At 40.8% G+C, this 12,973-nt stretch overlaps 1 protein-coding gene across 2 annotated transcripts in view; it reads left to right on the top strand.

Annotated features, from left to right (window-relative positions):
* Positions 1–12,973, top strand: part of SLC4A4 (solute carrier family 4 member 4) — a 348,568-nt gene that overhangs the window by 119,516 nt on the left and 216,079 nt on the right. For both annotated transcript variants that reach the window (XM_045284208.1, XM_045284209.1), the window contains one exon: positions 9,600–9,760. In XM_045284208.1, the coding sequence (XP_045140143.1) occupies positions 9,600–9,760 (161 nt within the window). The remainder of the gene's footprint in view (positions 1–9,599; positions 9,761–12,973) is intronic.

The raw sequence follows: 12,973 nt of genomic DNA, 5'->3' as shown, positions 1-12,973 counted from the left end.
TAATGACAGAGCATGCGCTGTTACGCAAAAACCGCGATAGAGTGAAGCCGCGGAAGTCGAAGCGCGAAGTGGCGAGGGTTCACTGTACTTCAATATGTGGATGCAATCTGCATTAGTTTCTGTCGTCCAGGCTTGTTTCTTGATTGGATTAGACATCTTCAAGTGGATGGTTAATACTGACTCTATTGATATAAAGTTTATTCTGACCATAGCAATTTTATAGGACAGAATTGAGTTGTTCTATAGAGTTACTGAGACTTTAACACTTTATGGGAGCAACCAGCTCTTTCTCCCACAGAGTGGCTGCTGGGCTTGAAACACTGACGTTGTAATTTACAGCTCAACCCATACCCGACTGTGCTGCAAGGATGGTGAATAGGCCTTTCAAAATCACCACTTCTAAAACTGAGCTTCTTATCTACCTGCCTCTGTTCTGCCCTTCTTATAGATTTTCCCATCTCAATAAACAACTTCATATTTCTAGTTCTTTGGACCAGAAACATTTGAGTCTTCCTTCTCGTTTTCTATATTCCTTGGCTGATCCATTGGCAAATCCTGTGACTTTTACCTTCAGAGCTGCCCCGATACCCAGATTCTCGCAGTCTCTGTATCAGTCAGTACAGCATGCTCTGGACCGTGGCACTGTCATTTGTGACCTGGATTACTGCACATGTGTTCTTAGTAGTTGTTTTATTGAAGGAATTCTGGAATTCCACTGTTAGGCGAAAACCTTTATTGATAGATTTTTTTCACTCTATAGTATGTTAACCCTCCAAACGCCTCCAGTTTCATCTATGTAGTTCTACTGGACCCCAAGCCCTCACAAACAACGCTACTCCTCCCCCTATTTAAAAATTTTATATATTTTCATTTGGCTAATGATTTTTATTCAACTCTTATTCCTATTATAGCCTATTCTCAACCAGCAGGAAGATCAATATTGTTAAAATATTTATTGGGTTACGACTTTTCATTGGCTTCCCCACTTGGAAATAAAAGTAAAGCTTCATGGAAGTCCACATTAGCTGTTGGATGTGATCTGGTTGAGTTCGTTGCTTGCTTCTCTCCCTCTCGCTCAATCTTCTTGACCCTTTGGGTATCCCCGCAAAAGACTGGAATTTCATTTCCCCCAAAGCTAAATATTTCAATTTTTTTTAAAACAAAGTAACCTTATCATTTTCAAAGTACTCTCCATTACACTTAATATTATTTGTCAAATCTGCTATTCCCTTTGTGGAAAAGTTTTTCAAACCCATCTGTTTGGATGGCTGATAGCACATCCTTCATTTTTTCCCTTCACCTCTTCTATGTCATCAAATCTCTGTCCTTTCATGTCCCTCTTCATTCACAGAAACAAAAAGAAGTCACATGAAGCGAGGTCAGGTGAGTAAGGTATATGGGGCAAGAGAGGCATACTGTATTTTGCCCAAAACTGGCACACTCAGATGGCTTCCGTGAGCAGGTGCGTTGTCACGGCAGCAAAATCAGTCCCCTGTCTGCCACAAATCAGGCCTTTTTTGTTGCACACTGTTACAGAATCTTACTCTCTCATTTTTTCTTCACCTCTTCGGCCCCATCAAATTGCTATTCTTTCATGTACCTCTTCATTTATGGATACAAAAAGAAGTCGCATGGAGAGAGGTCAGGTTAGTCAGGTGCGTGGGGCAAGAAAGTCATGCTGTTTTTTGCCAAAGACTGGCATACTGAAATGGCTGTGTGAGCAGGTGCATTGTTGTGGTGGCAAAACCAGTCCCCTGTCTGCTACAAATCATGCCTTTTTTGGTCAGTCTTTTCAGAACCTCTAAGTAGAACGCTTAATTAACAGTCTGACCTGGTGGAATGAACTCCAAATGCACTATCCCCCTCACATGAAAAACAAACAAACAAATGAGCATCATCTTGATCTTTGATTTCATTCGATGAATTCTTTTTGGTGATTATGTCTCCTACTGGCTTGATTGATGTTTGGTTTCAGGGTTGTAAGAATAGAACCATGTCTCGTCACCAGTAATGACCTTGGAAAAAAGTCTGGGTCGCTTTGGAGCTGTTCTTTCAAAGCACGGCATGCTTCCACTCGATGCTCTTTGTCTTGGTCTGTCAGAACCTGGGGCACAAATTGTGCAGTGCCCCTTCTCATTCCCCAGTCTTCCGTTATAGTCTGTTGAACCAGCTCCAGGACAGTCCATGTAGCTTCCACATGTCTTCAATGGTCCGTTGTCTGTCCTTGAACACAAGTGCTCGAATTTTGTTGACATTTTCATCTTTTGGGAAAATTTAGGACATCCAGAATAAGGATTTCATCAATTGACCGTTCACCTTTTTTTACCCAAGAAAACCACTCATACTTTTGAGTTTTTCCCATAGTGCTGTCTTCAAAATCACAACAGGTTCTGTGGCATTTTTCCTAAGCAGGAAATAAAATTTCACAGCCAAGTGCTGTTCTCTTAAATTGGCCATCACATAAAATGAGGCTCAAGAAAAACTGCTTTTATGAAAAAATTCACTGCGACCAGAGAGAACCTTCCCAGGCGACTCCACGGGGCGCACTAACTCAGAGCAAGTTGCTGGATGCTTGCCTAGCAGGAAAACATGTGTACTATCAAAGCTTTGTTCCACCTTGCATAATTCTGTTTTTTTGGGGTATACCCTCTTGTATAGGCTATACCACTATGCTGGGGGACATTTGCTCTTGCTGTTCCCTCTATTTGAAATACTCTCAGTTCCCCCTGAACCTCACCCCCACCCCAGGCATCTCCATGAATACTTTTCTCATATTATTCATGTGTTTACTCAAATCACATTTTCTAGTACTGCCTTCTCCATGCCTGCCCTGTCTAAATGAAAACTTTGCCCCAATAGTCCATCTGCCTTGTCTTTTATTAGTTTATCCTGAGTACTTGCCACCATATAGCAGACACAGCTGCAACAAAGGACTCAGACACTGTAGCAGTTGTGAGGATGGCACAGATCTGGTCCTGCTGTGCCTTTAGCTCTTTGAGTTGGAACCAGCTCAGGGGCACTTAACAATAGCAACAACAACAGCAGCATTAGCAGCAACGGTGATGGAAAGATCAACAGGCAGCGACATCAGTCATGCAGCAGTACTTACCAAAGAATCATTTGGTATTGGTGAAGAAGCCTTTGCACCCCTTTTACGGATTTCTAGGGGCCTTGGTACTAGCTAACAGACTCTGGGAACAGTCTGATAAAAGACTAAATCATAGAATGATGGTCCAGCTCTGTGGTTAGGCCAGAACGCTAGAGGATGTTCCTCGCAAACTATTAACTGTATTGAGTCAAGAATGTCTCTGTAAAAATAGTTTTTGGCTTTTAGTTTTCCTTTAACTAGTTTTCAGGTGGCACTGCTGGATTTCATTACTGTTATACAAATATGTGTTAAAGATCACTTCCCCAGTTGTCTTTCAAATTGCACTTCCAAACCTGGGGGAGTGGAGGGGAGGTGTCAACAAACACAGCAAGCCAATTATGGAAAAGAACATTGATATTTCACTTACAGTTCGATAGCACGTTCACTCAACCTGTCATCCTGGTCTACACAAACTATCTGTCCTGGATTGCTGTGGAAGATTCTCCTTCATAGCACATTTATTTTTCACAGAGAAGACTGGAAGAAAGGGAATTTAATGGTCTATGTAATTATATGTGGTTAGATATTCCATTTTGCAATAACTTATACTGTTGCTTTAGAAATTTAAAAATTCTCCTTAAAACACATGATTTATCCCAGGTACCGTGGTAGTGGATTCTTTTATGCGTGATGAGGTTCTTAGTGATTTGAGAGAGTTTGGGGGATATTTTAATAGTCATGTAATTGGATTATATTATAGTGCAAAAGTCATGTCTATTTCCACCCTCAAGCTGTCATTTAAAAGAAAAAAGAGAGGTCCTGTCTTTTCCTAATTATATCTAATCATGTGATAGGAAAGTTACAAAATTCAGTGGTTCCCAGTGGGCCTTCTGTTTCTTCAAGAAACAAGCAAAATGCTCCTTGGCTGTCACTTGAAGAGGGTTAAATTGCTAAGTACTCTTATCATTCTTATTCTCTAAGACCTTGGAATAAATAAACTTCACCTAATAAGCTCGTCATCTAAGGTTACAGCTGTTTTGTAATTACACACTTGAAAGCTGGTTATAAAATAATTTTCTGTAATATGGCAATTTCTAAGACAAAAGGAAAAAAATGAAAGTTCAGATTTATCGTACTCTATACTTATTATCAAGGGGAGCTCGTGGCTTTTAGTACACTCTACAGCAAAAATGTCCTTTTTATGTAATTACATGGCTCTAAAACACCTTTACAAAGTCACTGGCACTTGGATAGCCTGAACTTTGATACTTTTGCCTTAGCCTGTCTTTAATGGATTCTGATGTGAATCCCCACCCCCTGTGTTTGTCCTTGGTATCTGAAAAAGACAGATATAGCCTTTGAAGTTTCTGGATTGAAACTCTTTGCAAACAATCGACTTGAATGGGAAAACCATTATTCAATGCTTAAAAGCATATGTTTGAAATATCATTTATATATTTGTTCCTTGAACAGTAACTAGGGCAATATTTTTTAAAGGAATTTAATAGGCATTCAGAGCTTCTCTTATGTTGTTAGCTGTGCTTTACAATGACATCATCACAACATCCAATGTTTACTTAACTCGCAATGAAGTAGATGCAAAATTGAACTATGAAATAATCCTAACCCCTATGAATTTAAGACTCTGAGGGACCAGTTACTTTTGACGTTTCCATTTCTTTCTGGTTAAATCTCGACCTCTACAGGGCTGGTGTAATCTAGAAGGGTGAGTAATGCTATTGCATAAATCTTACCTCATTGGTATTTATGATTCCTAAAGTACTTTTAAAGCTTGTTTAAATTCATATTTAAGTCCAGTCATGTTATTTACATATAAACCCTGGAGAGGAATGAAAAGTAAGATTGCCCACAAAGAAAGAATGCAGTGGTTTTGAGCTTTAAAAAAATTAATATTGTTTGGTATGGTGGTGGCCCCAAATCATCACTGCAACATACCGCATGAAAGTCTAGTGTCATTTGCAGATTATGTCGACAAAATTAGCTTAAGGCAACTGAAAGAAGCGGGAACTCAGTCACCATCAGACAGGACTGATGTTGACTCAAGCATGCGCTCTTAGGGAGTTGTGAGTTGGCTACTGTAGTTTGTCTTTTGGGATTAAACTCTACGATCAAACATTCTCTTCCACAGGTAAATATTAATAAGAAGATTACTCTAAATAAAAATCAAAAGTAATTAGATTCTTTATGGATGATCAATCATCTGTCACCCTTACTTTCATGTACCATGGAATTCCCTAGTGTCTTATCTTGAACAATGAATTTTAACATCAAATGTGATATGATTCGCATTTCAGTAGCTAACAAACTTGATTAGAGGCTGTGATTCATTGGAAAGGAAGATCCTGTAAAGCCTGCGAAGCCACAGCATGTGCAAGGGGGACCCTGTGAGAGGAGGAAAGGGCCAGGTTTTCCACGTAGTAAAGGGTGATGGAGTAGGGGGCCTGCGCTCTGGCAGATGGGCAACACTCAGGAGACCCAGAAAAGACAGGCAGCTCCGTGGAGTTGCGGTGGTCACAGATTTCACGGTATAGCTAAAAGTAGCCAATGCAATATAGGCCATAAAAGGATGATTTTCAAATTAACCTCAGCCACCTTTCATTGTTTCAGGGAACCCCATAGACTTCTACAAAACATTGGATGTAGAATTACCATTTTTCTCCCAGCTCCCTTTAACGTCTGCAGTTATAATTCCAACCGCGGCGGAGAACTGCTCGTTTTAGTGTGTGCACAGACGTAGATTGAGATTCACATGCGTGTGTCCGCATGCACACACACACACACACACACACACACACACACACAGGTTCTTGCATTATGCTTTTCAATAATTCTCAACCCCTTCTTTTGGTTTGTTTTTTAACTTTTTATTGAGAATAATTGGTCGAAGGTTTACAGATCATCAGTTTCACACTCAACAATTCATAATATAGTTTGTTTCTTCTCCTTAATTGGCATCCTGTCCCCTCACGGTGGGCGGCATCACCTATCCCACCTCCTTTCTACTTTCCCGACTCTCTCCCTCCTTCTTTCTTAACAATCCTGAACTCCCCGTGGGCAAATGCCACCCCTTTGATCTCTAGGAATGAATTGCTTTCAGATCCATGTGTCTCACTACCTTCTTTGTTCCCTTACAGACCTGGGCATTGCTTAGCTGGAAATGGAGGTGGAAATGGGAAAGGAGCGGAGTTCAGCTCCAGACTGGACCGAGGGTCATATTCACCAGGGTTCCCCTCATCTCTATCTCTTTATGAGTTTGCATTTTGTTAGATTTTTTCTCTGACCCTAAAGAAGACTTTTCAGAGAATTTGAGAGGGGTAGTCAGGTACCGTGTAGTTCTTCTGGTCTCAGGAGGATGGAGACTGAGGTTTGTGTGACCCATAAGTCCATTGGACTAATGGTTCCCAGTGTGTCTTGAATTTTTATAGCTCTTCTTTCCTTCAGACAGGGAGAGACCAATAGTGTCCCAAAGTTTTTAAGACCCTAATTGCTATTCGCCAAAGGAAGATTTAGAACGTTATCTTCGTGGACTATTTATGTCATCTGACTTTGGGTTCCCCAGAGACGATGGCCCCGAGCCTCCCGTATCCAGTGACTGGTGAACTTTCATCGGTTCACGGAAGTTGAGATTTATCCTAGGAGCACGCAGAGTGACCAATAATTCTAAAAGAGAAGTGATGAAATGAGGTTATGGAAAGAGCATTTTAGTCAATGATCCTTGGGATTTATGCTGCCCCCGGGTTAATAGCATGCCCTTTAGAGATTAGACAGTGGTGGTGAATGGTTGACTGTGCAGTTATGGGGAGAGCATTCCACTCCCCACATTGCCCTGACAGTCTGCATGATTTTGGGTAGTTTGCATTCTTTCTTCACCTTTCCGTTTCTCACTTGTGAAACAGAAATATGGACATTTGCCTCACTTTTTCTCGTTTTGAGGTTAAATGTCATAGGCAAAACCAGCAAACTCTGATTTTTGACTTAATAATTTTTTGCTGCTTTTATATTCGAAAAGAAGGATTTAAAATATCTTTCTGAAAATAAATATTATTCACAACCATGTATCCTTTGAAACAATGTAATTTTGAGGATTTTACAAGGGAAATAATAAATTGAATTTTATATAGGGTAAATAGTGGGCCTTTGTTTATTATGCGTTTTATAAAAACTGGTTTATTTTCAATTAAAAATGATTCTAGCCCTTATAGTATATTAGGCACCGAACTGCAATATTTCATATACTGTGGACCGCCTCCCTGTTGATGGTAACACAATAAGATTGATGAGGTAGGTAGGGCTTTTTTTGTTGACTAGTTTGTAGTTTGGGTATTGGAGACAAGTACCAACTGCCATTGATTGCATTTTGACTTCCAGAAGCCTTATGGGACAAAGTAGAACTGCTCCCAGTGCATTTCCGAGGCGATGCAATGAGTCTTTTTGAAGCAGATGGCCGCAGCTTTCAGTGCGGCTGTGGCAGGGTCAAGCCATCGTTAGAAACAAAAAAAGGCAGAAAGAACTTCTGTAGGGTTGTTGGTGTGTGTGTGTGTGTGCGTATGTATAATTTATTTACTGACTTTTTGTTGTATATATATTTTAGCTCACGAGGAAAACATAAGTTACTTATATTTTGGAATTCTGAAGAGGGAGGCTTGTAGAATTGAGGGTAAGGTTGGAGATAATATTGTCATTGACACATGAGTGTCAATGAGAAGCTTCCTGAGAAGAGCAAGGAGTTTTTTGGTACAGCTACCCTATTTCTAATTCCTATGACTAGTGAGCTTAATGAAAATTTTGAATTTTCATTGACATTATTGCTGATCTCTTGCTCTATTTTCACTCTTGGCTTTACTAATGTGTTTCTTTTCCCCTCTGGGGGTGATGAACAGTCTATAAATAACACCTTATTCGGAGCCTTCTCTGATCTCTGCCCTTTGTTCTCCTCTTTCGTGAATTAGGTTAGCTTCTTCTAGGAAAGGAGTTTTCAATCATTAAACCTTGGGTGAAGAATGTAAAAAACAACTTTAAAAAGAAATCATTTTATTGGGGCTCATGCAACTCCTATCACAATCCATATATACATCAATTGTGTGAAGCACACTTATACATTCTTCGCCCTCATCATTCTCAAAACTCTCGCTTTCTGCTTGGGCTCCTGGAATTAGCTTCTCATTCCCCCCCCCCCCCCTCATGAACCCTTGATAATTTATAAATTATTATTTTATCATATCTTATACTGCCCAGTGTCTCCCTTCATCCACTTTTCTGTTGTCCATCCCTCAGGGAGGAGGTTATATGTAGATCCTTGTAATCAGTCCCCCTTTCTAAAAAACAACTTAAAAAAATCCCTCTTTATCCTTTTCAGAGGATCCTTGCTGGGGCTGTAGGCTTAGCCAGGCTGTAGGCTTAGCCAGGTCAGGGGTTCAAACCTACCAGCTGTTTGCTACCGGAAAGATGAACAGTAGATGAACAGTCTTGGAAACCCTGCTCTGTCGGGATGAGTCACAGGAGACTACTCGATGCCTGTGGTTGGTGGTTGGTTATTTTTTTCAGTGTCTTTCAGAAAGTTTGCACTGAGAGAAAAGTAGTTTTTATTTAGGTCTCAGTGTATAACTGCAAATTGCCCTCCATATTGTTCAGAAGAGCATACATATTTAACATGTATGATAGAAAGCCTGCTCAATGTCTTTTGCTCTCACTCTTGTCAAGCTCATTTGTTGCTATGTATTGGTGAATTATTAAAATTTACCTAGGAGTCTTAGAACTCAGGAGATATGAAAGAGGGTTGTTTGCAGGCTGAGGTTTAAAGGGGATCTATTCCTGTTATATAGCATGGTTGTTCTCTGAGCTTATGTATTTTTAAACCCAGAGCTGGAGAGCTAGTCTTGAAGAGTAAAGCTTTTCTTGGGCGCTCAGGGAGAGGGAGCATGTGTGCGCTGAGAAAAATGTACACAAGTAGGAGCTGGCACCCAGGCTCGCCCTCGAAGCACTAACAAACGACATGGACACGCAGATGGCTGCTCACACATCATGTCTTCCATATATTTGAGGCCAATACTGGTTCACCACCAGTATTTCATGTTACACAAACTTGCCCAATGGGATCACAACACAGTTTGCATGAAGGCAACTCTTTTTACCCATTGTAGTTTCTACCCACATGGAGGATTTAGGGGTGTATATACATTTTCTCCCTTGGTGAGCTTACAGTGAGGTAATGGTTTTCAAAAGAATCTCATGGATATGTATCACCAGCTATAAAAACCAGGGATCTTGGCGGGGGCTTTCTTTTTTCTCGTTCCCTGACACTCAGGGCGGACAGTTCTGGTGACTGTGTCTCTAGAGAGATCATAAAATGAATGATCTGGTAAGGTTGTAAGACTCCACAAAGGGAATAGTTTGAAAGTTCCGATGAGGGTGGGGGTGGAGAGGTGGATGCTGTGATGACCGGAGGAGGTGAGAGCATCTTAAATTGCTAAGCAGTGGTCTTATCTTCTAGGTGGATTAAATTTGAAGAAAAGGTGGAACAGGGTGGGGAGAGATGGAGCAAGCCCCACGTGGCCACCCTGTCCCTCCACAGCTTATTTGAGCTGAGGACCTGTATGGAGAAGGGGTCAATCATGCTGGACAGGGAAGCTTCTTCTCTCCCACAGTTGGTGGGTAAGTATATTGTTTTAATTTCCTCTGATCTCCACCTGACCCAGAGTCAGCATCATGACAGGTAGCTTCTCGTGTGATCAATGTTCTATGACATTTATTCTTTAACTTTATGTGGTAAAATTGGTTTAGTTTATGACAGAGTATTGGGAAAGTTCAGGGAAAACCAAAGGCAATGGAATTGTACCTATTGTACCTCCCACTGCGGTGAGGACCACTGCGAACATGACCATGTACGTTCTTCAGTTTTTGTCTCAATATTCTCCACACGTTTTGTTTTGTTTTCTCTTGTGCTTTTAATGATATTTCATTAAATCGGGATCATATTGTATATGTGCAGATTTTTATTCACTTTCTTTACTTATTAACATTAAATTAATATTTTAAATAGCCACCTCCCCATCCTTAGTTATATTAGACTGAAAATTTGGCCACTAGATTTCTAGGACTCTATGTAGACATTGCACTACACTTGTCCTTAGTTTCATTATCTATAAAATAAGATATAAAATAGATAGCCCCAATAAGAGTTATTAGCCTATGCACATATATTTATATGGCAACACCCGGAGGTAGTAGATGGACTTTGGGCCTCTGATCAAGCTTTGCCCCAACAAAAGAACACTTTGTTCTAACAACCTGGCATTCTGTGATGCTCACCTTCCCGGCATGATCACTGAAGACAAAATGGGTGCATAGCTACTGTGGTGAAGAGAGCAGATGGTGCCCATCTATCAAAAGATACGGCATCTGGGAACTTAAAGGCTTGAAGTTAAAGAAGCGGCCATCTAGCAGAGAAGCAACAAACCCACATGGAAGAAGCACACCAGCCTGTGCAATCATGAGGTGTCTATGGGACCGGGTAACAAGCATCAGAAGACCCATAAGAAACAAGCAAATGTAAAAAACATATTGTTGAGAATGAGGGGCATTGGAGCAGACCCCAAAAACCATCTGTAGACAATGGTTTAGAAGGGTCACAAGGAATGGATGAGTCAACGAGGGTACAGTATAGCACCAATGAAACAAATAATATTCCTCTGATTCCTTGAGGCTTCCTCACGCCCCACTATCATGACCCCAATGCTGCCTTTCACTGCGGGCTAGACGAGAGCATGTGCACAGGTACAGATAAGAGATAAGAGCTCATGACACACAGAATCCAGGAACAGGAATGGGAGCAGCAACACCAGGAGGGTAGCGGAAGGTGGGAGACAAAGGGAGGAAAGGGGAACCGACTGCAATGATGGACACATAACACACACACCCTACACACACCCCATAACCCCACATAACACTCCCCCCCCCCCCACACACACACTCACACACAGGGACTAACAACAGAAACTGCGGGAGAAGGGAGACAGCAGTTGATGTAAGATATGAAAATAATAATAATTTGTTAATGGGTCACATGGGTGGGAAGGGGGAGGGAGAAAAAAAAGAGGAGTTGATACCAAGGGCTCAAATAGAAAGTAAATGCTTAGAAAATGATGATGGCAACATATGTACAAATATGCTTGATACAATTGATGTATGGATTGTTATTAAGAGCTGTAAGAGCCCCCCAATGAAATGATCTTTTAATGAAAAAAAATAGCCCCTTAAATATAAAAAATGTTTAAAGACTTAATCCCTTCTCTGAAAAATAGGGATTATTTTAGTTTCTAGGCAGGGACTGATTTTGTAAGTAGAAGTCAAGCCCCTTTATTATGTGGAGAGGATGGTTTCATGGCACTTCTTGAAGTTTAGTGTGTGTGAATCGAATGTTAACTCAGCATACTGAACGCATTGGACACGTGTCACTAAATTCCAAACAGGAATAATGTTTTTCATTTCTAGCAAGCATCTCTCCTAGGCTGCCATATTTATTACCTTTCAAATTTAGGTGTGCTGGAGATCACATTTTCTCAAAAAGAGCAGGCCCAGGGCTTTCCTTGTGACTTCTTGGAAAATTCCATGACGTGGTGCCCACTGCATTTGTAGGAATGACTTAGGTTCTCCAGGAGTCTGTAGGATGGCTGCCCTGGGATTGTGAGAAAGAGAAGTGGAATGTGACTTTGCAAAAATTGACAGGTAAAGCATCCGATGTGGTGTCAGACTTCCTGTGTCTAGTCAATTCTTGTTATTGGTAGTCGTTAGGATCAATAAAGTTCCCATGAACACGGAGTTAGCAAAAACAGAGCCAACCTTGAGCATTGGGTGACTCAAAAATTCTACCACCCTGCACATGTACATTCCATGAATGAGTGTAAAAGTATTGATTTCAGGGAAATGAATGGATTATAGCATGTAGGTGCATTCACAAATATGAGAGATGTGATAATGAGTCTTGATGTTATAGCTTTAGGAGAAAGGCTTTTTAATGACATCTTTGTCTTTGTGTAAAATGAGAAGGCAGAGCACTCAGATTGGCAGAAAAGATTGGTTGTGAAATGAGGCACAGATCTGTTTGGCATATCTTTTTTCCAATTCTTTTTTCAAAGAGTTTTTTAGTTAGATTTGCAAAGAATCCCCTCACTTCTCATGCATATGAAATACTGAACGGAAAGAGTAGAAGGTGCTGCGTGGACAGAGTTAATGAGGTCATGTGTTCCTTCAGCAGGGGTGCATGGAACTTTACAATGTGCTGAGTACTGTTCTAGGTCCTGCAAATAGGTTTGCAAAGCTAGCATTTTGTAAATGAGGTCAGTACCAAATTCACCTCCAAAAGGTAGGTAGAAGATAAGAGAGGATGTGCATATATTTATAGGGTTAGTATTAAGGTAGCAGATGGTCATTTGGCCTCCACTCTAGTACTCCCTCAATGCAAGAGTAATTTGTTCTATTAAACTGGCATTCCATGATGCTCACCTACCTGACATGATCGCTGAAGACAAAGCAGGTACATAAGCAAATGTGGTGAAGAAAGCTGATGGTGCCCGGCTGTCAAAAGATATAGCGTCTGGGGTCTTCAAGGCTTCAAGGTAAACAAGCAGCCATTTAGCTGAGAAGCAACAAAACCCACATGGAAGAAGCATACCAGCCTGTGTGATTGCAGGGTGCCAAAGGGATCAGTTATCAGGCATCAAATAACAAAAATTCTTATCATTGTGTGCTCATTTGCCTAGTATGATCACTGAAGACAAATGGGTGCATAAGCAAATGTGGCGAAGAAAGCTGATGGTGCCTGGCTATCAAAAGATATAGTGTCTGGGGTCTTCAAGGCTTAAAGGT

The sequence above is a fragment of the Echinops telfairi genome, unplaced genomic scaffold, assembly GCF_000313985.2.
Source record: "Echinops telfairi isolate 266 unplaced genomic scaffold, ASM31398v2 ScPeMD7_7468;HRSCAF=8506_0, whole genome shotgun sequence".
NCBI classification, from domain to species: Eukaryota; Metazoa; Chordata; class Mammalia; order Afrosoricida; family Tenrecidae; genus Echinops; species Echinops telfairi.
The sequence above is the reverse complement of the archived record's forward strand: the minus strand, read 5'-3'. Positions and strand labels throughout refer to the sequence as shown.